The 27,326-nt window shown below is 46.5% G+C and overlaps 1 protein-coding gene across 2 annotated transcripts in view; it reads right to left on the bottom strand.

Annotated features, from left to right (window-relative positions):
- ADCK1 (aarF domain containing kinase 1) overlaps positions 1–27,326 on the bottom strand; it is a 78,258-nt gene that overhangs the window by 25,737 nt on the left and 25,195 nt on the right. Inside the window, exon 4 of one of the 2 annotated variants that reach the window (XM_037395183.1) lies at positions 21,460–21,663. The exons of the other annotated variant lie outside the window; for it this stretch is intronic. Coding sequence (XP_037251080.1) covers positions 21,460–21,663 — 204 coding nt within the window. The remainder of the gene's footprint in view (positions 1–21,459; positions 21,664–27,326) is intronic. 2 annotated transcript variants of the gene reach the window in all.

Raw genomic sequence — 27,326 nt, 5'->3', positions numbered from 1 at the left:
CTTTCTTCAACTCTCTGACTACCCTATACACATCCTCATATTAAAAGGATGTACCCTTTACAGAGCAGCAGCCGATATTACTAGTCTAACTCTCATAAAGGTGGTAACATCCTCCAAAAGTTAAAGCACGGGAGTTCACTGGCCTGAATCCAGTAAGGTACATTTATAGTAAGACCATATATAAAATGAAATTCCATCTGCTTCGGATTTCTAAAGCTCTTAATTGCCTACACTGTCAATCCAACTATTTTCACTGGTATTGAATGCATGCAGGGGAAAAAAAAAGCTGCACACATTGCCTGTGGCAGGAATAATATATACAATATCCTTGTGTGACTAAGTTTTCTACAGCAACACCATTTGAAGAAAGCTGTGTCTAGGAGTTCTTTTGGGCAGAAGGATTTCATTAAAAAAACCTGTTACTTAGAACATGAAAGCCAGGTTAGCGGTCATGTCCATAAGAGCCAGCCGAGTGGCCCTGCTGCAATTCAAGGGGGAATTTGTGTGCACCCACAGGCTGCAGGCAAGGGCAGCAAGGTGAGGGACTGCAACGGGGCCAGAGAATTGATGGCTTCTCCCGGAGCAGAAGGGGAGAGCATGCACATGGGGGAGGGAGCATATCACAGCCAGGCCATTACATGAGCAGGTGTGAGGCTGAGATAAAGAAGTAGCAGCACAATTACAGCTGGGCTCCAGGACCCCCCACTTAACAAATCACCCTCATTCATTATGAAATTGTCCTTTCGCAGCTTGATGGAGGCAGCTAGCACCTCTGATGCAGGCTGTGTGTCCCAGGCAGGCAATAGCAAGAGAGAGGCTGCATGACATGAAAGCAGAGAAGAGGTGAGCCAGGGAGCGGGGTACTTCCCAAGGGAAGGTGGCTGCACCCATTTCCTGCAGGCAGGGAGCTCTTGGAGCAGGCTGCAGGCTCTTATTGTTCACAAGCACCCAGCTAATAAGTACCCTTAACAAAACCCCTAACCATCATTTCCAGGATGGATAATTAGCAAGCAAAGGTCTAGTACAGTCTTAGAGCCCACCTGACATGGTATTTAAGGAACCTTCAAGCTTCTTTCAGGCCACAGCTAGCCTCAAAGGGCCTTCTCAAGCTGGCTGTTGCCATCCATAATCCTGGCATGAGATGAAACATACATAGTTTCCAGACAGGTTTAATAAAGGTTTAAAAGAGAGAAAAGGAACTTTAGGGCTGCTCTTTCAAAGGACAGCCAGCTGCAGGTTTACAGCTGTACAGGTGAGCGGTGTCCCTGCAGGCAGCAGTTTGCCTCACTAGCCTTCCGCACACCCATCGGGCATGTGCTCAACAGCAAATGAACTTATGGATCACTGTACTTCACCTGCTGGAAACACAGTCCTGACTGTTTAATTCTAAAGAATGAAGCTCATTTGATTTTAAATATGCACAATCTTTTCATGACTGTTGTTATTAGTATTCACACCTCAGGGAGCCGATATAAAAGCTTTTACAGGATCTACCTACTTAGACACTTCTTATGTATTTGTGCTGAGGTTGCACCTAGAGACCACCATTAAGCCCAGAGTGCCACCGCACAAGGTGCACAGCCACTCTGGGCCCTGCACAAACTCCTGCTTTCCAGGAGTCCCCAGTTGTCACCTACGCGACTCCTCATGCTGAAGCGCCCTCCCAAAGCACATACAGCTCTGCCAGAGGTGCATGGCACACGCCGCGATGCTGAGCATCAGCATGCCTCAGTACTTGCTGTGAATCCTGTCCTTAAACACTTAGGAAGTTACTGGAAGTCAATTGGATTTAAGGTCCCAAATCCTGAGTCCTTTCTGAAAGTATTACCTTACACGACCTACCCAGCATGTTCTGAGAAGTCTTTGACAGAGCTGGGATTTAACCCAGACATCCCAAGTTCCAGCCTGATGTCTTAATCTCCAAACCATAAACGTTTAACATGCATGTCTCGCTAGCTAATTTCTTTTGAAATATACTGCCTCTTAATCCCAACCTTTTTATATCCATGTGCTGCATAAAATGATCAAATATTACCGCCTGGTTTCAATCTGCCCTCTCCACAGAGAGGTATGTTCCCTTCCCTCTCCGGAAAAGCCGCTAACAAGGTGCCCTTGGAGCAGGAGGCCAAGTCAGGGAGCCCCTTCCTGGCCCAGCACTACATAACATCATCCCGAGTGGGATGTGGTGGCTCTGCTCTGTCACAGTGACCAAGCAGATCAATGGTGGCCATGTGTCAGCAGTGTGCTCAGGACAAAATTAGAGTGTAGTGGGATGCAGGATCACTAATGGAAAGTGTCTCAACAGCCCAGCCCTGTACAGCTGGCAGGCTGAACCCCTTTCAGCATGGTGCTCCAGTGTGTGTGGTGTGGCCAGAATGGGGCCACTATGGGGGTCTCAGTAAGAATATTTCGCATTACAAGTCCTATCCAGGCACTTTCCAGCAGAGTCCAGGACAGTTTGGAAAATTCTGGTTTTCCACAACCACTTACAAAGAACTTTTTCTCAACTCTGCCCGAGCTGCACCAGTCCAGTACAGGTGTCAGTGAGGAGACTTTCAAATGCTCAGCATTTCCCAGGGGAAGAGTCCTTCACCAAAGCATTTCAAAACTGCCTTCAAAAATTTCCCAAGACTTCAAAGGACTCTTCAGCCTGGAAAGAGAGACAATGGGGAGGGAATGTCACAGAACTCTATAAAATCACTTTTGTCACAGAGAACAGGATTGGGAATGCTCGTCTCGTTCACTCCACAGAAGAACTCAAGAGCAGCAAATTGTGGATTAGCACACAAGATTACCAGACAGCAGGATTAAAACAAGCAAAAAGAAATATTTTTTCCCCACACCAATTAAGCTGCGGAACTCATGGCCACAGGACATTATGAATATCAGAAGTCCAGGTGGGTAGATAGATCGATGAAGAAAATCCATCACCAGGTGGTGTTATTAAACACCAAGATCCAATCTCTGGCCCAGGAAACCTCCAATATTCAGATTATTGGAATTGGGAAGATCATAGAAAGTAAAGCTTAACTGTACGCCTGCCACGCCTTCATAGCCTTTGCCTCTCAGCCAACATTGGCTACAGCTGGAGGCAGAGTGGCGGGCTTCAGCTTTTGGTCTGATCTGTGCAGTCACCCCCTATGTTCTTCAGAAGCTCTTCCTACCAGGCTGAGCGGTCTCAATGCCAGCAGGATGGACAATGCAGGAATTGTTTCACCTGCTGCCAGCCTGGGACTCGGTCGCTGTTTCACAGCCTAGAAAGTTACTGATAGACCCTGTAAGTTTCTGAGTGCAAAAGGTATGGGGGAACCGCAGCTGGAAGTGACCCCGTCTCCAGGGTAAGCCCTGAGCTCTGGTAACAATGCATCTTCATGAAATGTCTGTCATGTAACATTCAGACAATACAGTTGTTTCTGTTACCAAAAGTATGGTAAATATGCCAGAACCAAGTGTAAATATGTCCACGTCAAGAGACTCTGGCACATCTGGGGAACATGCAGCAGGAGCTAAGACCACCTCAGACAGAGGCCATCTCCAGACATTTCACTGTGCTTTGATTTGACAATCACAGCCTCTCAAAAATTATTCACAAAAAGGGGCCCAACAAGTATGATGCTATTCTATTACCACCAAAAAAGCAATGCAAACTGAAAGATTCAAAACCTCAACCACAATTTCACAGCAGATCTCCTCTTCTGATCACAGTATCCTATAATTGTTCCTGAGTCTTGTATTTTGTATTTGGAGATAGCAATCTATGAGGTGACCTGCTATTTCGGAAGGGGCTGACTAGGCAACACAGGTTTAACTTGAACTTCTTGCCTCCAAGATCCTCATCACAGGCCATGATACAACCAAGCTCCATTAACAACAGTATTGTGCCGCGATGGCTGGGAGCAGCTTGCAGTCTCCTAGCATTTTGATGCCATGCAGCAGCACAGGAAGATGCACATGGGGAAGCTGGAATCAATCCATTCAAGACAAAGCAAATCGCTCAGTTGGGAGACACATCCATGGAGGAAGCCGACAGCCAGAAAGTGATTAAGGGAGGTAAATTTTGCACATCTCCTTGTGCTATGATTCTCCAAGCCGGAATTCCCTTGACAAGGTGACTCAATTCATCTGTTTTTTCCATTCCTGATAGAGACAGCACCAAACAGCCCCTTCTTAATCATGGCTCTATGGATGGCAATTTGCTAAGGTGAGCTCCGTCTGCAGGAGCTTTCAGAGATTTACACAGGGATCATGCTGTCTGGAGCCTCCCAGCCAAGACTGCGTGACACTGTGATAATGGGATTTGTGAGTGTGCTGGAAAACAGACCAACACAACACCACTCTGGAAAGAGAGCAGGTTTCCCAGGGAAGTTTTGGGGGCTGCAGTGGCCATCTTAACACTGCCAAGTACAATGTCCCCTCTATTTCATGTGGCAGAATGGCTGAAGAGTTACACAGTTCTATGTCTGATACAGCATTTCTAAGGCTTGTGGCTCACAGAACTTCTAGAATTCACTTTATTGACACTAGGACCATATTGCTCTCAATTCTGAATGCCTTTCCTGGACTAGGTTTAAGGGATGTGAACCTCATCCTAGGCTGGTTATCTTTTCAAGAACATACACATAACTGTCCGTGGCACCAAGGACTCACTGATCCCCGCAAGTCTGCAAGACCAGAGTTCTAGGTGTGAGAAAATATTACCTCGGAGTAGAGCGACCTACTTCCCAGACAGCAAATGGAGGGTTTTTTCCATTGTCTCAGCCCTTCTATCCCCTCTACGAAAACAAAATGTCACAGTGTTGCTCCAAGAATTATTAAGACAGCAAAAACTGAAAGATTAGATTTATCGCAGCAGACAGTGGATTATGAAGAATAATTCATCAAACGTCAGAACAAACAGCCTACAATTTATAGGCGGCTTTGTTGAGTCAGTGAAATCTGATTGGACTTCTCCCCACCTAATGAATGCCAAGCCTAATTGATGGTTCCTAAATGTATCTGTCAAGAACATGTATTTATTAACTCAATATTTTTAATAATATTGTAGATATACACAGAATAGTGGTTTTCTTCTAAAAGGATTCCGTGGTGTTCATATTACATATACATGTAAGTGTGCATGTACACAGAGGTATCTACGGCATCCAAATTAATACAGGTAAAAGGTACGTGTGTATTCTGATGCACTGAAACAATTACGTATGGCTTATTGCACAAAATCCCTGCATCTTTCAGTGCACAGGATGGCAAAGCAATGAGGTCCATTTCAAGGGGAGATGTGTGCTAAGATGCCTGCCGAGAAATTGGAAGAGCTGAGCTCTAACATTGTCTCTACCTGATATCCCATGCAATGTTGGGCCACACCATGTCACAGCTCATGCATGGAGGAGCAGAATTAGGACTGTCCAGTCAGCTATAAACCCGCCCCTATTTCATTTTTCAGGACCAAATATGTAACTTTAATATCTTTTGAAAAATCTATCTGTATAATACATACAGAGCAGTTATTACATCCACAGCCACACAACTTCATCTGCCAATGGTACCCATTTGCTTGGGGCATGCAAATCACTGCTAACTTGGTTAATCACTGCTAACATTGCACCGCAATAGCGCAAACCAGAGCTGTCCATCAACCACCAGCCTTTCTTCTGGGAAAAGGCTGTGAGCCAGCTGGGGTATGAAGGCTATCTTTTCCTGTTATTTCTACCTGGTATCACCTTGGTACTCTGCAGCCCACTACCAGCTTCTCTGGGATCCTTCCAACAGCATTTCCCAGTCACAAAGCTATGAATGTTACAGAAAATGAACTCTGCTAAAGGAAAAGTCTTTGATACCATCATCTGGGCACCAAAGCTGGCTCCCTCATTCACTGTCTGATACCTAGGGTCCTGGCTATTCCCTGTTCTGCTCACTTACCAACTTCTGTAGTCTCTTCTGACTAGAAAAGCAGTGGGAAAGCCTACATGAAGCCACCATTGCTGTCATCTCATCCATCCAATAAGCAGTACAACAACTGTATCAGGCTACTTGATATAGTACCTTTAATTGTTACAGAGCCATACTTTTGAGAAAAGGTGCCTTTTGTTCCATCCCTGATGACTCCTGCTTAATAGTCTGCGCTCAGACACACATGGTAGCTTCATTTATTTTCCTGAGTAAAGTCAGATCCTTAAGACAAGGCAAAACTATCTGAGAATATCACTCATCCTGGATCGAAACCAATCTCAATGGTGACAGCTACAACAAGCATTAACAGCAAGGAGCAGACAGAGCTGACGTACATCTCCTGAGACCCTACCTGTGAGGCAGATCTCATCTCCCACCTCTCCAAAAGGTGTGCCACTTACCTATGGCTCCCACAAACAAACAATATTCAGTCCAATAAAAGCGAGGATTGTTGTGGACAGACGGGAGCCTAACTGGCTCAGGAACATCCTCCTGATTGGCACAAGGAGATAAATGTTTTTCATCAATTAAGTTATTGGGTGTCCTACTACCTTTCCAGAGGCACAGGGTGCCAAGATTAACAGACTGGCTCAGTACCCCAAGACTCAATGCTTTCAACAGTTAAGAGTTCTGCAAGTTTTCATCATCACAGCCTCTTCCATGCTTAGCTTCATTCAGCTGTTTCTCTGTCCAGGTGCTGGCTTCACTAAGCACTCTGAAAGCAGACAGACTGCACATCAGGCTTCTGACATAAGGCAGGTATCAAGCTGGATAGTAGGAAAGCAGAGTGCAGTCATTACCTGCAGGGCTAGCACAACGCCTTCGGTATACTGCAAGCACACAGGACAAACCAAAGAGAGGAAACAGCAAAGCTGGGATCTCTCAAAATGAACCTCTAACCCATCCATTCAGTGTACTGAATGTACAGTGTACACTCGTATCAAGTGCTCCAGACAACGCAGATAGCTTTTCCCCCTTGCCTGTAATCCCATGCTCAGAATTAAATTCCAGGCTATTTCCTTCCAAATTGTCCATTACCAAAGGAAAGATTTTGCTGTTCAAAGCTACATGCCCAGTTCACTTCCCTGTAGAGAAGCTGGAAGGTGGAAGAATGTTGCACCACTGAAATCGATGATTTCCTCAGGATCTCCCTGAGTGATAACAAAGTACCAGTCCCTCTAACCCTGATGTGACCATTGGGAAAATGCTCATTTCCTGTTTCCAGATGCAGTTAATCAGCACAGTGACTTGGCTTGTTCAGTATCCCATTTCTTTCTACCTCAGAATAAACATCTTGTACAGATCACCGCCTTCCCACAGTCCCGAACCACTTCCACAGCCCAGTCTGTCTGTGACTGGCCTCCAACAGCAGCCAGTCACAGACTGATCCAGAGAGTCAAGCCAGAGTCCGCACCAGCAATGGTGCTTGTGTGGAGATAAATGTCTCAAAGCACACACTAAACAGTGTCACTGTGCACTCTATTTTGCATGATATAAACATCTTATAGTCTATGCAAAATGCACAGACCAAAACAATAAAGCTGAGGCATGTATATACATATATATTCCTGTTCCCTTCTTCCCATTCCATCATGCTGAAAAAGAAAGTAGTGACTTATTCCCCCCAGTAGTGCAGGCTATGGAGGAGATGCTCCAACCTGCCACATGTTCCCTTGCCCTCCCCTTGCACATACCAATGTTTCCCTTTATTTGCTCTTTCACCTTGAGCTGTCCCCCACTTGAAAAATGCTCATTAAATTCACTCTTTTCTCTCTGTCTTTTTAGAGAGATATTACTTCACCTGCATCTCTCTTGTCTGTGAGGATGGAGCCACACTTGTCAGTCGTTCAGACTGGAATCACAGTCCTTCAAGACCACACAACTTCTCCACTCCCAGCCATTTTTTGTGTTTTAATTGAAAGCACACTTTCTCTTTCTTTCTTCCCCTGCTAATAAACAAGGCTTTCACTTGTTTCACAGTGTGCAGCGAGAGCAGCGCAGAAGACAACTCTTTGCTGTCAGTAAAATTCTTTCTACACCCCGTCTGTCCAAAGGGACTCCTATTCCATTGTTCAGTAGGAGCAGTGGCTGCTTCTACTGAGATCTTTGAAACTTACCGTGCTCTCTGCAGCTCTTCAGCTCCCAAGCAATAGAGCTGAAAATGCTAACATAGCAGGAACACCCCTGTAGTTCCTAGGGAAGGGAGCCATTTCCTCAGCCTTCTGCTCTTCTAATGGTTCTGTTAGCATGTCTGAGCAGCTTCCTTACCCCATTCCCAGCTTTCTGAAGATGTTCCACAAAGCTCTGCTCACAGCCCCTACCCCCACCACTGCACTTGGATAATTGCTCACATAAAATTTCCACCCTCTTTCTGGTGGCTCCTAGTTCTACCTCTCTACTCTAGTTCAGCCTGCCTCTAGCCAAACTAAAATTTCAGCCTGTCTTTCAGGTAGTCACCTCTCTGTTCACATTCAACAAATCTAAAGCATGGTTTCTAGTCTTCTCACTCAAACCATCCCTCCTGTCTCCTTTCTCCTCACAACTGACAATGTCACCACCCTTCTGTCACACGTGCCTGCAGCCTTGGCTGCCTCATCAACATTGACCTCCTCGAGATATCATTTCCAGGCCAGGTCTGAATCTAGTAGTAGACATGGAGTACTAATGCTCACAAGTGACAGGTGACAAAAAGCCAGCTGTTGTCGTCGTCCCCCCCCCCAGGTTCTCATTTCTCTTGAGCTACACACAAACTAAGACACATGGGAGTCCCTGAACATACTCAGAACCCCTGGGTCAATTCCTGCAGGCATATTCCTAAATAACATATCACGCCTACAGATGCCAGCAGCCTGCTGCAAAGACAGCACACTTGGAAAGAATCACCAAATCATACAACAGCTCAGACTGAAGAGACCTCAAACGATAATCTGGTCCAACTTTTCATGGGAAAGGGAACCTAGATGAGATTATCATGTCCTGAAAACCTACAGAGGTGAGGACTCTACCACATCCCTGAGGAAAGTTGTTCCCATTATTGACAGTTATCTACATAAAAAATTTCATTCTTATATCAAGATAAAACCTATCCCAAAATGCCACAGAGACTGGGCCAGTTGGCACATTTAGGAAGAAGGTAAGACTTAAGGAAGTACCCCACGCAAATGAATTTTCAAGACAATTTTGGCTTCAGGCATAAACACATCCCTGCCACGCACTGGCTGAAACCCAAGTAGGAAAGGGTCAACAAACCCACAACAAACAGGCTCCACATTAGTCACAGCCAGGCAGAGGGAGGCTCTGTTGAGGACTGCAGAGATGCCCCAAGGGCCCTGTCAGCAGCAAGCCTGCACAACAGCAGCAGCCCTGTGAGAAATAACCAGCTACCAGAGCCTGAGGATATATAGGGACCTTCGGGAACACACATCACCTGTGCCTCATCTCAAATGCTTCTGATTCAGCTTTGAAAAGTGTATGAGAGAAGGGGTAGTGGTGGAGAAATGTCTATGGGCAGGTTTATGTGACTATATGGAGTGTAGTGGGGAGATGTCTGGGGGTATGTGTTTAGAAGAGGTGGGCTACAAGCATCTGCTTGACAAGCAAAGCTGTGCTAGGGCTTGCACAGTAAGTTATGGAGGGGGAACGGGGCTGTGCATTTGTGTGTACAGCTTGTGTGGAGAATGATAGGCAAAATCCTCCATCCACAGAGAGGCAGGAGAAGAACAGGGTCAGGACAGGTGTTTGCATGTGAGTGTAGAGGCAGCATGTAGATATATATCGAGCAGGACAGCACTGCATACACATAAGTATATGCTACATTGACAGACCCTTCTACTTCAGCTCCTAAAATGGAGAGAGAGGCATACTCCCATGAGTATTATGTGGAATGCTTTGATGTGTCTCCTCTGAAAGGGATCAGGACCTAGGACAAAGAACAGGAACAATCTAGCAGTCTGTCACCAAGGTGGACAGAGGCACAGTACAATGAAAACATGCAGAGGGCAAACCCCAGTCCCAGACAGATTCTGCCCAGTTACGTTCCTTCCTCAGGCTTCAGTCATAATTACATTGATGTAAGCGTGATAAAGTTCTATTGAAGCATAGCATTGTCCCAGGGAAGCAGGAGTGAGGATCTGAGGTAGACATGGAAGTACATGTAGCCTAGCAGATGTGGGCAGCTCTGCCTGAATTGAATTCGTATCAAGAAAGGGATATAATGAAGTCACTACATTAGAAGAAAGATGCTAAAAAGGTAGGAAAAGCCCTGCTGAAGATGTAAAGCTCATAAGCCAGTTACTGGTGATGACTGTACCATGATGAGATCTTGAAACATCAGCACACCTAGCAGGCCAGTCGATGCAAAGAGGTGCAGCTGTACAGCAGTCCACACCACAGAGAACAAGATGCAGGGACTGAAGAGAAGTCAAGGGAGAATAACTTACAAAAACATCTGGACGGGACCCTGGAGTTCCCACTGTTTGCAGCCTGCTCTCAGAAAAAATGTGTAGAGATCCAGAGAAGTCATTTGAGGGAGACAACTGCATGGCAAATTAAATCCACAACCAACTGCCAACAGCATCATTGGCACCATGCTGGGGAAGGGGTTCTGTATACTCCCTAACAACCAGTCCTATAAGCCCTGGAGCCCAGAGCTCTCTGCATCAATCCAGAGAGGAAAGTCCCGTGCTAGGCCAGCCACATCATTACCTGCTTCTTTCTTGTTAATCTCTCCTCTGAGTATCAACCTCTCCTTTCTCCTCCTGCCCATATTTCCTTTATTTTTCATGTCTCTGTTCTGATCCATCTGCTCCTTCTATGGTTTATTATTTATTTATTTTTAATTATTATTATGGTTATTTATTATCTGTCTCTTCGTCCTCTGCCTCCCATGTTTTTTTTTTCCTTGCCCCCAGATCTTCTTGGTGGGCTGCCAGGTCCCTGGTTCAGTGGTGTAACTCAGCTGATTTACTCTCCTTAGAGCAGTATCTGCTCTCATGTAAATCACACTCCAAATCCAGCCTGTGAAATGGGCTTGTTCACTAAACTCTATGAATAGGAAAGTAGGCACAGCTGGCCTATTCATAATCAACATAAAAAATAGATTAGCACTTTACAGATTAAACATTATCGTTTCAACAGTTAACATAAATCAACTACACTTACAGGCCCAGCGTTGCTGCTGCCACTGCAGGGTGACAAGCGTTGCAAAAGGAAGGGCTGCCAGTCCGAGCTGCAGTGGGAAACAGCTTGTTTGAACGTAAGTTACCCTCTGGCACCCCCAGGGTGTGCCGCTAGAGGTTGTTACAAGGAGAAAAGTGAGCTAAGGAAACAAAGGTAGGGGGTTAATTTTGATTAATTCACATGCATTTCCATGCAATACAGCAACCTACTATTCTAAAGCCAGAATCCAATTGCCCTGCTTCCCTCCCTATGGCTGATGCAGCTCAAAAACAGATGGAGCAACAGAGTCAGTCTCTGGAATAGGAACAGGACAGGGAGCCTCTAAACACTCACTGGTATTTAGCTCTGTCTCCTACAGTTTAAAATCACTGGGCTCCTGTGGATGAGGTAAAGCAGTTTGGTGGATTCTATCAAATGTAAGCAGGGGCACCTATCCCAAAAAGCATCTCATCATAATCCAGGGAGCCACCTTACCAAAGAAGGGCTGAGGACTGGGATCCACTCCAGACATACCCCACAGAGAGCAAAGTCAGGAGAGAGTAGCCCAGAGCCTGCTACTGGTCAGCCTGCACCTCCTTTTTCATTGGGTACAGGACACTAAGACACCGCAGAAGCTCAACCCAACACACTGTCATCAGTGTGCTACAGTTGTGTAGTCAACAGAGAGGTAAGACCCACAGAACCAGCACAGTCCATACCCTTCCCTTCCTTCCTGCTCACTCACTGAGAACCATCCAGTGTCTCAAATGTTTAGCTTGGAGCAGCCGATTTATAATTCCTGAGCTGGTCCTTATAACTGCAAGGGAATGGCAAAGGCCTTTGACAGGATATCCCATTAAAAACCAGCCTCACAGCTCTTTCAAACAAAAAGAAGAAAAAAAAAAAAAAAAGAGGAAGAGGCTAGGTTACAGTCCAAAGGACAAAAGACAGCCTGGGACAGGAGGAGTGGGTTTAGGGGTTTTCTTGGCAGCCAGGGCAAAGATACTAGCAGTTGACAAAGGAAAAGGCAACAGAAGTTACATGAAGAGACTTCTTTAGTATAACCCCTCTTAACAAGCCCTGGTAATTTTAATTGCTCTAGCCTCCTTCTAGCCTTTCTTGATAAATGGGAATAAAAGTCAATAGACCTGAACCAATAAGTTACATCCAATAAGGTGTTTGGCAAAATTAGCTTTGCTCCCCGCTCACAACTGATACCACCTCAGTTTCATTCATTATCTCAGATGAGCCAACTAATGTATATATTCTACTAATCATTTGAAGTTTGGAAGGGTTGGTGCTGAACAGACTCTTCCAAGAACTTGCCAATTTCAGATGGAGTGGTTATGGGAGCTTTGTAAGGGAGAAACTCACGGGTTTGCTTCAGCTGAGCTCTCCTGGCACAAGCAATATATCACGTGAGTTTATTGCTTCAGTTGTCACAGACAGCTTCACAGGTTTGGCTCTGAACCATGCATCCTGTAAAACCAAAGCACTGCAAAGCTTACAGAAGATAAGTGCAAAATGCGCTTAATGTTCACAAACATAACTTGATTTCCAAAGGGAACATGAGAAAACTTCCTCTCTCTCAGACTGGCCTGCCTACTAGGGACTGATGCCCTTTCTTTACTAATGGTGGAAAGACCTTTGAGACCTCTTAGGTCCCAATTTTTGCTTCAGTTCTCAAAACATAAAAGCATGTTGAGTGTGAGGCTTCCCATGAGGAGAATTTCCAATGTTCTCACCCACAGCAGCTTTTTCACAGGGAAGAAAGCCTAGATTTTTTCCTCTAGGAAACCTAGGCAGGGTTGAAGTGCTTTCTATGGTTCAGCAACCGTACATGGAACCAGGAGTTGTCTCAGACAGATCCCAGAAGTGCCATAAAGCAGAGCTTATTAGATCACTGTATATCTTAAAAATCCATAAAAACACTGTGTCTATTCTGCATGTTAGGAAAATGCAGATATATCAAGGTCAGACCCTATAACTCATTTCACCTTATGTCATCTGTTTCATCTACAAATAACATTCTGCCATGCCGAAAGTCGCCAGACTCACTGCATCATGTGTTCATGTTCCTGATGGGTCAAGAGCCAACTGGGTAGATGTAAAATTCTGAAAGCAAACAGGAGATGCTAACCAGGCAGGATCAAGTAGGATATTAAAAGATCAGTGAGCAAGCAGATGACAGGATTCCCTGCTCTCTCAGAGAAAAATCGGGCATACTAAACTCAGCCTGAGTCTAGATCAGAGCATCAAGTGAGAGTATTCCTGAGTGTATCAGCAGCAGGCTTTGAAACAGAAGCCAGTCCCGCTACATGGCAGCTCAGTGTTTCTGCCCCTGCCCAGATCCTGCTGTGTCATAAACACACAGACACTGCTGAACAAACGAGACACACACTATGTTTGAAAAAAAAAAAGTCTCCATATGCAAGAAGGCTACATAAGGACTATTAATCCCAGTTACAGATAGTGATTTCCAGTGATTTGTTTGGAACTGGAAGGGTTACCCATGCGCTGAGAGGTGGTTCCTGCCGATGGCTAGAGCACTGTTACGCAGCACATCCACCACCTCTGCAAAACGTGGACACTGAACACAGCCTGACACAGCTGAGGTGTGCATTGCCAGCCAAGATTTATTTGCATCAGAGCAACACTTCAGGTGTCATCAAAACTCTGAGATAAACCATACCGAAGAGAGCGTACCATCTGCACACAAGACCCTGTGAGCCAACGAATTCCATGCAGGTATGTCATACACTAACCCTCAGGCACCTAAAGAATTTGTAAATTAAAGAAAAAAATGTCACTAAGCATGCAGATGGGAACTACTCACTAGGCCATTCCCCATCGCATCTTCTGATCTCAAATCTTCCACTTCCTTGCAGAAGGCCCTCCAAGAAATCCTTCAGAAAATCCACCATCCAACCTCCTGTATCGTAAATCTTATTAACTTGAAGGAAGCCAAAGGAGATTATCCCCTAATCTAGCCACAAAACCTTCCCTCTCTTAGGCAACGGGGCTTTGAGCACCCAGGAAGAGGCTGCCATGAGCAGGGCTCAGCCAGATTCTCTCCCAGCAGCTGTGAGCGCAGAGAAAACACATGGAACGAGGGAACAGCCTGTCCCAAAGCTCCCGGGGCAATAAAGACACCAGCTTGTCCTTGGCATGACTCTAAGGGTCAGTAACACCAGAGCTTGCAAATGGAGCGAGCAAGAGGACACAAGGAACCAAGCAAGGTGGACCACCCAAGCCACACAAAGCTCCCCACTTTCCCCACCTGCCCTTGACAGTGGAGCAGCGGTGCTGGGCAGCTACTGCCCGCACACGGGCTGGGTGTGGGGGCAGCCACGCTGTGGTCTGTCAGCAGCTGGGGCCTTTCACCCGAGGCAGGGTAAGGCAGAGCACGGCGGAGGCTGTAGCAGCAGCGGGACCCGCACAGGCAGCTGCTCTTGCCTTTCAGTTGAGTAATGCAGGCCCATTTGTTCTGGGTGACATTAATGCTATTCACCATCCATCTCAGACTCTTTAAATTACCTTTTTATGGCCAAAATCCTTTTCGTAATTGATAAAAATCTCTTTTTTATATCCCGAGTTATTGAAAAAAAATGTGAACTTTTTTTATTCCTCATTATAGTTTTAATACAAATGTGTTTTTTATTGACGGCTGCTTGGAAGCCCTGACGGGCCTACTGAGAGAGGCTTAGGGGGCGGGAGAAGGGCCAAATCCTGCTGTCCCACTTCCCAGCCCCTCACACTGTCAGACTAACGGCCACCATAGCCCAGCCTCCCCTCTGGTGGGTAATGTCATGCAGGAAGAGATTTCCTGTGATGGCCATACCACCCACAGCAGGCAGAAGAAGCTCTTGCTGACCTAAATCTACTTTCCCCATGTCTGTTAACGATGTATGAGAGATCCAACTTCACAGAGCACCCCAGCACAGCATTGCTGGAGTGGACAAGCTACATGAGACCCTCGTGTTCAGCAGAGCCATGTAGCATCAGTCCCACAGCCCCCCAAGCAACCACGAGAGCAGCCGTGCACTGACTGTGCCACACATCAGTGCTTTTGGGAAGAACACTTGACCACAAGTTTGTGCAACACTGGAGGGAGTAGGCACATGTCCTGGCATCCTGCATGGGTTAAGACAACACTGCCAGCTTGGGAAGAGGCCTTCTGGGGCCATAACAGGATCTGCAGCATCGTGACCTGAAGACCTTGTGATCTAGCCGGGTAAATGAATCTTCTATAGGGCAACATATGGAGCCAGCTACAGAAAGTGGCTCCTACTCCCTTGGGAACAACTTGGATGCTGTAGGACATGCACTGTAATACCCAACAGCCTACTGAAGGCCTAGCTGCTTTCCCACAGGGCTCAGCGCTGCTTCAATAGTTCTGCAAATCAGAAGTAAGCATATGTCTTGCCAGAGCTTAAAATGCTAATTAACAGTTCCAGAAGGAAAGAAATCAGTCCGTCCTTCTCCCGTCTCTGACACAGCAGAGGCTGCCATGCTGTACCAAGAATGCATACAGAAATAGGAGTAAAAAGGGGAGCCTTTTCTATTCCGTCTGTCTTTTCCCATACTCCAACAGTTCCAGGGCAGGGAAGTCTCTTGCTGTGGGGATTAGCACCTTGCTGCGGTCTCATTCTAAATCTTTCCCATGGCAGGTTCACATGGGCATGTGATTTTTGTCCCTCCCTGTCAAACGACCGCATGGCATTGCTGCACATCACTGCAGTGACCATGCTCCCAGGTGTACCATCAACAGTGGATGAATAATGTGTACCCGACCTAGAAGACACTTTGGGAAACTTGGGAGCAATTTAAAATAGAGGGACAAAGGGCAGTAACCTTATTAGCCACAGTTTTGCTGCAGGGACAATGGCTTCTCAGACAAGGAGTATCTGTTTCTTACTGCATAGCACTGGTGCCATGCCAGGTACAATGGTAGGAATCCAAGGAGAGCAAAGCCCTTTAACCTAAGGCTGAGTCCTCCAAACATCTCTGTGAAAATGCATCTTGCCTCACAAACCTCAGCACAGGAGGTTCCTCTACCACACGTGCTTTGCTTACAAATCACAGTCAAACCGTTGACATACCCTGCCCTGCTCAATCAGCAAGCTCCATTACTGTATGGCTGCAGGAGGTTTCTTGCAAATGGCAAAATAGTCCTTGAAAAACAGGTAAAAGCTGCAATTAAATGTGGATGAAAAGGATGGTCTCCTTGGAGGTGCTGGCTAATAAAGCAATTAGACACTACTTCCCATTACCTGCACTCCCACAAAGCAGAGCTAGACTGACATCCTTCCAAATGACTGTCTTTCCAACTATTTAAGCCCTTTATACAATTTGGCTTCAGCAAAGACAAGCCTTGACCTCTGGGGTCTCCCCAGCCCTTTCTCCCAGCTTTGAACACAGCAAGCACTGGAACCAACACACTCAATCACTGCTGGATTCTCCCTACGGGACCCTGTTTTGCCTCTCAGCCTTCCTGAAGCACAGCAGACTGGTGGTATAAGTATGTATGCAGATGTGGATACCTGAGGTCAGCATTTCTTGGGGTCCCTCAACAGCATCTGAGACTACTCAGCTTCAGCAGTTTCCATTCATCTCTGTGACAGCTTCAACAACTGTTAGCAAGAGGCCAGAGATGTGAGGATAAATCAAGGGGCAAGGAGGAAGGAGAGACCCTCACTCCCATGGCAGGCGAGACAGGCCCAATGCCCTGTACCAGCCCCTCGCCCCCCAGGCAAAGACACAACCTGGACACAGAGCACCTGGGCAGCCGTGCCACACAGGTGCCCTACCAGCATGGGAAAGACCCTACCTGGGACCACACTGGCCTCAAGGAGATGCTAATTTTATCCTGGTCCTAATCCCCAGCTGCACAACCTCAGACCAGACACAGGAGCAGAAACCCAAGAACCAGCCTGATGGGAACCAGCCAGAAAGGAGCACAGGTGGGGGAACTGAGGTATTTCTAAAAGGACAGTGCTGAGAGATGTGTAGGGAAGGAGTGTCTCCCCTCAGGAAAAATTACCTTCAACGTGAGTTAAAGCCTGGGTAGAGTATGGAGTACACAAACACACCAAGAGGGACAATAAGGAGTCTTGGGGGGGAAAAGTCATAAAGTTGATTACAAGATGCCAATGTGTGAGGATGGGCTGGAAGGTGATGAGCAATGGGCTCTGGAAAATGATGTCTTGCTGTATACAACAGAGGGATTACAGTGGTGATGAGGGGGTAGAGCTATGCTGTAGCCTACTGGGATGTGCAATATGACTGCAAACAAGGAGGTATTTTAGGACTAGAAAGAGGTAAAAGAGCATGTTGGCATAGATAGGAGTATACAATGAAGTGAGGAGATGTCACAGTATCTAAACTCATTATCATTGCATAGCAGCAGAGAAGCAAGACCCACAGAGCCATATGAGGGACTGCACTGGACAGTACCAGAGCCAGACAACAGAAAGGCACCAACAATATTTAGAAAACCAGGGCTGTAAAAGCTGCCAAGTCATTCTGCAGCTATTCAGTCCTATGAGGAGGGATGCTCTGGAATAGCCTTGATCAGAGCAGAGAGAAGCAGATTTACTTTTGAAAGGGGAGAGTTTCACAACAGTCTGACCAGTCTTTAGCAATGAGCAATTAGCTCCTCTGGGCACCCTGTCCATGGAAATTACATACAGAAAGACCTACAGGAAGCCTTTCTGACAGACACCAAAGGGCTGTCAGCTGGAACTGGCTTGGCCAAACTCAGAGATGCCCTGGGTTCTGCATCTCTGCTCTGGGACTGAACTGGCATCGCCTCCCCAGTATCCCTGTATCCCATAGCCACAAACCAGTCCCTTCCAACAGACCTGCCAGAGGGAGGAAATGCCCTTAATCCCAGTGCTGGTAAAACATTACTTCCATCATTTCTAGTTTCTAAACACAATGATTTTGTGCTTGTAAGGTGCAGCCACTCTGAAAGATTTATCTTCCAGAGCCCCTCATCAGTCTTTCTCCCTGAATGTCTGGTGTCCACATTTCACCAGAAGTTGCCTGGCTCTGCTCGCAATGCACTTTGTTGAGTTAGAGAGCTCAGCTGAGCCAGCCATCTTTATCTGTGTCATTAATAGCTCTGCAGAGAAAAATACAGTTGTGGGGTAGGGAACATACACATTTCACTTTCATTTTCCACACTTGACACCTTTTCATTTTCAGAACCTTGTTCAAGCAAGGAAGATGAAAATAGAGTAGGAAAGACTCTTTTATTCATATCTCATCACCCATTTTATGCACCCATATGCTTTTCCCAATTGCTTCAAGGAATCCAGAACGAGCCCAACCTGCGGTATCTCCACTGTCTCCCCAGAAGATTCTTACTCTATGATCTTGCTAGTGATCCAGAAGTCATTGTAAAAATTTCTTTCTGCAGCCTCTCCCACTGCTGCTACTCATGTTGCCCTCAGAATCCCACCCTCCATCTCAACCTCTTGCATACAACACTCAAGAGAATGATCACTGCCCATCACCACTTAGCCAAACCACTGTGGCCAAGATCAGAAAGACAGCATCTGCTCACTACTGATTATTTTTATCCCAATGATCCCTGATAGCTACACGGATTCCCCCTAGACTTAAAACAGGGTTTGACAGGTTGCCCTAGTCAGCATATATGATGCACCTTCTACGTCAGATCAGCACACCTGCCATTTGCCTTTAAATCAGTCCATTAGCTCATATGGCAGAGCTCCACACTGCAGCTCCCAGTCTCCAGCCATGATGCTGGCCAAGAATGGGAGATCCACGATCACTAGGGTGTCACGCAAGTCTGTAGGGTGACAACAACTGCATTGAACTGCTGTAAATCTACCTCACAAGCCCTCTGTCTTTGCTCAAAGATCAGTCCCATTGGCATGATCTCCAGTTATGCCAGTTTTCCCACAAAACCGCTTCATTTGTCAAATATCCAAGCCTCTGATAAGATTCTCCGGCATAGGTCACATCAGAAGACAGACTGCTCCTAATTGACTGAAGACACAATGCTTCTACACATAAAATTGGCTTTTTTTGATCTTCAAGCCCTTTTGGAAGCTCTTGCCTAATTTGTCGGCTTGTCACATTCCTCCCTAGGTATCTCTGTATTTCCAGTTGCAATTTCTTCCATTTGTTCTGCATGGATCCAAACCGTATGTAATTACTTCTTGCCTACACTTGAGATTCATGTGAGGAGCCAGCTCTTGCACCTGATGGGGGAACTGGAAGTCTTACCACTGAATTTGAGAGCAGCAGGGTTAGGCCTAAGTGCCCTGGGAAGCTTCCCTCACTGTTATTTTCTCTTCTATTTTAATTCATCTGCAAGCTCCCAGGTGAGATGCTGGCCCCAAGGGGGAAGATTTCAGGATCCATCTTTCCACTCTCCTCTACCCTGACACTCCACCTTGCCCTTCTGCCATTTATATTTCAGCTAAGTACATCATATTTAAAATGTACTGAGGATGTAGCTACGTGGGAATTAAATTTGTTCCTGAAGTCACCCTATTAAATCCTCTGGGCTCCAGCAAAGACAACTTTGGTGCATTAGGTTCCCCCAATCCTTTTTGTTTTTTAAATACCTTGCAACTGATGAACATGGGCATTTACCTCAGCTTTTAATACTGCCCAGTTTCAACAGCTCCTTTATGTCTATACATGTCATTCTCTTCATTTGTGTCTTTTATCATCACTCTCTCTCTCTCATTAGCGTTTCCCCTCTATCTCCTTCTTCCCATTTCTACCTTTTTTTCTCCCCCTCTTTGTCTCTTCAAAATTAAATATTGCCCAGCACTGCCCATGTGGGTGAAATGAATGCTAAGAGGGAAGGCTGCTGTGGAGACTGATTTCGAGCTGCCTCGCTGGGAATCAATGAGGCATGGAGGGTTCATCTAGCTCCCAAAAAGCTGAAAGAAACCAGGGCGTATCAGTGGCAGCTGAACACGCACTTCAGAGAAAAGAAAAGGGCCCGTCTCCGAGCACCTGCCTCAGCCTCTGAGAGATGCCACACAAACTGAGCCATAGGTGGCTGCTCTGGTAATTTAATGGGGTCTAATCCTGGGGTGGCTTTCCACAGCTCCTGCAGAGGAGAGGCTGCCGGATGGAGGCTCACAGAGCAGCAGGGAGCCTGCAGGGAGCAGCTAGCCTGCCCTGCTCCATCTATCCACTGAGCTATGAAACACAGCTGGTACCGGCCAGGCTACAAGGCTGCAGTGCAGAGGGAGGGAGCATCTTGCAGGTCAGGGGCTGACATTAACCCTGCCGTTAAACTTCAGGGGAATATTAATTGTCATTGCTGACTGGACAATACCTAGACCCTTAAACTACACATGGGCAGACCCACCCCATCCAAATCTGCCCATAATATACCCACTAGGTGCAAATACTTCAGTTACCCCCTCACATTCCCCACATACCTCCTTACCACACAGTCAGACAGACCAGAACAACCCAAAACAGCCCCACAAACCTCTACATATGAGCAATAACAGATGTACACACTGCTTGCCTTCTTCAGCCCCCTGTCTTCCTCCCACTCACACGCACCTTCTCTACCATTGCCTTCACACACTGTTGCCTCCTGCCTCTCTCTTACCATGTCAGTTGTGATCCTTGAAATATCTCTCCTCAACATGGGCTGGAGTGAGGGGATATCTTCTTGTAAAGGGCAAGATGCAAAATATCGGAACATCCTCTCTACTGCAGTTACTTCCCTTACATCTAATGAACACAGGCACCTACATCTGATATCAGTGCTATGGGTTGCTGAGGGTTAATGGTGACATAGACTTCTGGGCTACTGTGTTACCTGACTGTAAGCACCAAAAGTGATTTATGCTATTATTTTCTTTGGGGGTTAATTAGGGGCTTGAGAAAGTAAAGGGCTGTCACTGTTAGATGGAATTGGTCCAGTGCAGCCAGAGGAGAGCAGTCCCTCACAGAGCTCTGCTAACATATCTTCGCCCTGAACACGAATACCTCCAGCTCCCACCCCTCAGTGTGGCAGATGGCCCTCCACCCTGAACTCCAGCAGCCCTGTGAGTCTCGGCATAACCTCGGGGTACGCTGCTCTGCTGAGTCCCGCCATTTCCACCTGCAGCTTTCACATCCTTAATCCACTCTTACCTTCTCCTTTCCTAAACTTGCTAATAATGCCCAGCAATGGACAAGGAAAATTCACATGGCCTTCTCCCAGGGGCAAGGAAGAGATACCTCCTGCTTGGTACCTCTTGCCACTGAGAACTACCAGGGACTTCCTTGCTCCTGTTTTCCTTCCTCTAGCTGCCCAGGGCTCGCTGAGGCCTGAGAGCCAACACAGGCTGTGGCTGCCCCTACCTCTTTGCCCAGATCCTCACGAATAACTTGCTCAATCTCCTGCCTGGTGCTCTGCGGGGCCTGGCTGTGCAGCACTTTGAGGGTGCGAGTGTACTCCTCAGGTAGCAGGTAATCAAGTGCTCCCAGGTGCTGTCCCACTTTGATGAAGGTGCCTCTGTTGGTGCAGCACAGGTCCCGGAGGCGCTCAGCAGAGCGCAGATGCACCTGCGGAGAGACCAGAACATCAGCTAAGCCCTTTTACTGTCTGTTACATGCACACATCCATATATATATACCTTTATATGTCCAGTATTCACACAGCCCAGGAATTTCCTTTCTTGATTTTGGGCATCATCATCTAATGTGTCAGCTAAATATTAGGACTCTGGCTTGATTTAGAGGGGCTGAACCAGACCAGGACAAGATGCTCCAGAGTATAAGGGGCTTCAACACTTGTTTGCACAGGCACCACGATCAGTGACAGCACATTACTTTCTGGCTCTGTCCACACTACCTCCTTACACAGAATAAGATGTCTAACCATGGGACAGCATTGGTTTGTCACTGTGCTCCACCGCTATGATGCACAGATTGGGAACCCTTGTCAACAGGCAAAAGTCAGGACCAAAACCATGTATGTTAGACTCTTAGTATGAGTGCCGTGAATTAAAGCAAGAAAATGAGATACCACTCCAGAAACTTCCAGGAACTTGGAAGCAGAATCTGTTAAAAATCAAAACTACAGGTGTCTATTTGGCAGTGAGGACGACAGCACGCAGGCAGTCCTTCATCCTTCTCAGCTCACTGACACACCACAAGGGGAAATCACATCCCTTCAGTCCACCCAGGTCTTGGTCTTACTGTTTACATTGCCAGCAAAGTCTGCAGTGACAGTGGTTTTAGAAACTAAGAATTAGAAGACTTCCCAGCTTTGCTCACATTGGCCAAAATGCAGCCATCAAATTACAAAACCTATCACCAACCATTTGCCTGGCCTGGATTTCAGCTCCTGAGGTTCATTCCGCCTTTCAAGAACAGGCCAGCCACCACATCCTTCAGTGACAATGATTTATTCTGCCTTTATTACTCTCACTAGACAAACCTCCTGCCAAGGACACAGCTACACTCAATATTCTTTAATAAACTTCAGATAAGTTTACTCTGATACATTAATAAAATCTAAGCACATCAATGATGAAAAATAACTCCGCACCCATCTCCCATTAATGCCTGACACCTATCTGCATGGAGGCTCCTAAGTCCTCTCGCTTCTGTGTCAGAAGTCATTGAAGGTCAAATCCTGTATCTGCAGACCTCATCTGCCCAAGACCCTGTGGTGTGGGACTCCACCAAAAGCCTCAAAATATACGGCAGAAAGGAACACCACCACAAAGGTGGGAACACCACACACACCCCATTCCGTGGCTATCTTTGACTTCTGTGCAAAGCAGTGCTGTGTCACATCATGGACAGGGCGAGTGTCTTGCACTGGGGAACATATCAGGGGAAAGACTGGGTGCTGAGCTGCAAGTGCATGAAACACAGGCCTAGGGGAGTGTGAGGAGAAAGCCTAATGTGCAAGTCTCACACTTAGCATGTGAGACTTGACAGCTTGATGCACACATACGCACGCGTGCACACACACTTTCCTAGGTGGGCACGCACGGGCAAGCATAACTTGTGCTAGGTGCGTGAGTTTCCCCCAGTGTATTGCCTGCTCAAAAGCACTCACGAATACATAGGCAGAAAATAACATCCACGAGCATACCTGAAGTCTCCCACATTATTGTGCTGCATTTTACACACCAACTCTAAAGCTCCTGCTGTAACAAGCAAGCCTCTGACCCGGCTGTTTCCCTGCTCCCCTCCCCTGTTGTGTGGCAGAGGCAAAAGCAGGCCAGAAGGGGACATGGAAAGGAAGCTGTGAAAGAGGATGAGAGAGCAACAAAAGCAGGGAGGGAGTATTGGGATGAAAGAGAAAGGCAGCAGGAAGGAGGGAGCCAGAGCAGCTGGGTATTTTGTCACAGCATCAGGAGTGCAGCCCATTACAGGGAAACAGCTTTTATGCAGCTTCAGTACTCACACTCTGCCCGCTGCCTCCAGCCATGGGGGAACTCCTCCAGCAGCAGCAATGGGGAAGGGGAGCAGTGGCCGGCCGCGCTCCCCCAGGATAGCCCGGGATACTGGCAGGACACAGTGGCAAGGCTCCTTGCAGATTCGTTCCAAAAACCCCAGCACTGAGCATGAGCCAGCACAGCACCCTGCAATCTCCTGCAGGCACAGCAGGAGCCCCTCAAATGACTCCAGGCTGCAGCACGGCCCAGGGCAGAGCGACAGCAACCCTGAGGCTGCAGCGCAGTGCTGGGCATGAGGCTGGGCAGCCAGCTCGGCATAGAGGTGCTGCCTCCAATGTACCTACCCATCCCACACAGATTGCCAAGGGAGATGGAAGAAACAGGATGGAAAACTCATAGCTGACAATGCAACTGGTTGTAGACACACTTGGATGCAGGGTACATCTCCATGTCGGTCACTGCTGAGAAGGAGGGAGAAATAGTCTCTCCTCTAGCACCAAGCGAGAGGAAATTTTGGCTCTTCCAAACATATCTACCCTGCAGAGAACCTGGTTGGCCTCATAGACACAGCAGTCCCAGCCAGGAGAGACAAGAGCATCCTTACAGAGAGTTCCAGGAACAAAACAGGACAAAACTCCCATGCACAGCATAGGGGGTCTCATGTTCTCACAACTGGCTTGGCTAAAACTCCCAAGAGACAGCTGCCCTGGCTGGCTGTCCAGACCAGGGAATGCCAGCTCCTGCCCCTGCTAGACAGACAGAAGATGACCAGACAACTTGTCTCAGAAGAAGGAAATCTGTCTGTAGCCCTACATTTTACAAAACTCCAGTCCACGTTAGAGGCAGAAGTACAGTGAGAATGAGGCAGGACTGTGAATGCAGCTACCAAGGTCTCTTTTCTTACCAACCAGGTCAGGATTTTTAGCAGAAACATCTATAATTAATATCTATTAATTGCCTGGATCTCCCCAAGCTAGGTCATGGTCCAGATGCAGCACTTGTTTCTCTGATAGATGACCTCTCCTAATCATAGGCAAAGCAAGAGTGTCACTTTCCTACAACTGTGTCCAATACTGCTGACAGGTTTCTGTCCTACCTTGGAGAAACTGCAGGGTAAATGGAAACCCATAGAATGGCTCAGAGCTTTTCTCTGAGGAATCTCACAAGATATTGCTCTTCGTTGCACAAGCAATACCTTGAAGACTCTTCTTATCAGGAAAAAGAGCTGGGAACAACAGCTGGTTAGACATGGACCTGCTTGTATCCATCATGCCTAGAAGCACACTGCAGAGAAAGGAAGCATTTCACGTACCAAGGATTACCAAGAATAAGCCTCCCTTGGGAAACACTTCAGATCACAAATGCTGTCTGAGTGTGTATATGGTTCTTCCCTCAGTCCACCTGGGCATCTCCTTCTGTCTCAAATCCCCTCCCCAAATTTCAGCAGGACAAATTCTCCGTTGTCCCACAGGATGGCCAACAGACTCCTGTAGTCTACCTAAGCCCTGCGTAGACTGGGATTAACATAGATTATTAAAATTGTTCCATACGGGCCACAGTGAAAGTTTAACAACTGTCAGGTATGGAGAGGAGGCACCTCTGGAATGAAGCACACACTCAGCAAGCAGAGCTTTAATTTTTCCTTGATGTACAAGCAGAGCTGGCTTCTCAAGACATATTGATGCTTTTGAAGGAGCCTTTATTCACAAAGACCTTGGCAAAGAACTGCTCTTCAGAGCACCAGACATGCAGGTGTCACAAATTGGCAGATACTAATCTCGTCTTAAAAACAAAGGAATTAATTTAGAAGAAAATAAATACCAAAGTTAAAATAGTCTCGTGAAAGCTTGAGTATCTGCTGTCTGGTGACAGACCTGGTGACAAAAGGGCTCAGAAGAAAGGCCACTAAAGACAGTAAGGTATGTGGTGGAAGCCACTCGTATCAAAAATCCTTCAGAAAAGTCATTCCAGCCCTGAAGGGCATACTCATAGCTGGCAAAATGTGAAATGAGGATTAGGAATGCAGAGAGAAAATTTGAAATTCAATTAGTCAAAGACATAACAAACAAGTCACCACAAATTCCTGGTGATGAGTGCTGCCTCCAGGAACACTGCAAACATAGACATCTCACAAAGGACATCAGGCTGGATTTCACCCAGAGGACAGGGCTAGAAGGGCTGCTCCTCTTCCCACCTCCATACTGGACAGCACTCTTGTACAGGGGAGCAGGAACAGCTCCACACCACGTGGTGCCTGCTCGCATCCCACCTACTTCCAAACTGAGCAAGGGAAAGGAGGCGCATTCTCCTTCTGCAAGCAATTCCCTGAACAGAGCAGGATGCTGAAAAGAAGCCTGGCCATCACTGCTTACAATGGAGTTACACTCTCCTAGACAGTATTTCAAGGAAGATGTCTTCAGAAAATACCTTGAAAACTTCAATCATATAACAATTACAGATTAATTCAAAAAGTAGCTGAGATGCTAATAATCATAATAAAATGGTCGCACATTAAAACCATTAGCTTCCAGAGGACTGAAGGGGAACAAAAGTTACCCTGTTTTTAAGAAAAATCCAGAGTAATCTGGGGAATTATAGTCCTGCAAGCTTTTATTCTGTATCAATTAAATTAGTTGAGATAATAATTATAGAGTCCTAAAAATCATCTAGCGAAATGTGATATGACTGAAAACAGCCAACAGGAATTTTAAGAGGAAAAAAATCATTCTTCACCAGTCCGCTAAAATACTCTAAGCATGTTAATGCAATGGTCAATAGAAGAGAAAAGGGGGATATCTACTGGGACTTTCAAGTGGCTTTCAACAAACTCCCACACAAAGAGTGGAAAGAAAACTGAGTAATTATCAGAGAAGATGTGACATCGCTTGCTCATTTTATCCCATTCCCAGCTCAGCATTCCCTCTCTGCAACACCAAGCCCAGCTCTACAGACGTCAGCAGTGGGGGACTCTAGTTAGGACAAGGCTGCAACATTTAGTGATGTTTTTACCACAGCTTGATTTCAACCTGCTCTGAGCTCTTTTAGACAAGGTGATACTGTGGAAGCCTTGCCTACCTTAGCACTTGCAATGTTGTTACATCCAGTGAGGCTGAACCAGCACTGGAAACACTGAGAAATGTGATGGAAAGGCAAACAGGTCTGGGTAGCACCCACAAGGCAGAAGGGTGCTAAATGAGGTGATACTGCAGAAGCCCTGTCCATGTTAGCACCTGCAATGTTGTTACTTCCAGGGAGGCTGGACTAGCGCTGGAAATACTGAGAAATGCGATGAGAAGGCAAACAGGTCCAGGTAGCACCCACAAGGCAGCAGGGGCTCTCTACTACAAATAGACTGACCCACATCACTGTCAAGAATAAAGAGCAGTGTCCCATTAAAACCTTTCTTACACCAAGATTTAATTTCCCTGCTAGTGATCTGGCAAAGGAGACAGTGGTGCAGTGACAAAAATTCCATGAGATGCAACAGAAATTATTCACCGCTATGGAAAAATAAGCCCTGCCAAGTCCCTACCAAAGATAAGTGAACAATCAATAGACTGGCAGCTCACCCTCAGCATAGATGGCTGCAAGGTTACACATATTGGAAGGTGCGATTTATCCTCCCTGCACACACTGATGGGCGCTCTAAATTAACTGTAGCCACCCAACACTTGCATCACATTGTTGTGGATGGCTCAGTGAAGGTACATGCTCAATGCACAGTGGGGGTCAGGAAAACCACGACAAGCTGTTTGACTGTGTAAAGAAAGGAAAAGAGAAAAACATTAAAAATATTAAAATGTCATTATTTAA

This window comes from Falco rusticolus, chromosome 7, assembly GCF_015220075.1.
Source record: "Falco rusticolus isolate bFalRus1 chromosome 7, bFalRus1.pri, whole genome shotgun sequence".
Lineage (NCBI taxonomy): Eukaryota > Metazoa > Chordata > Aves > Falconiformes > Falconidae > Falco > Falco rusticolus.
This window is presented reverse-complemented; position numbering and strand designations above follow the sequence as displayed.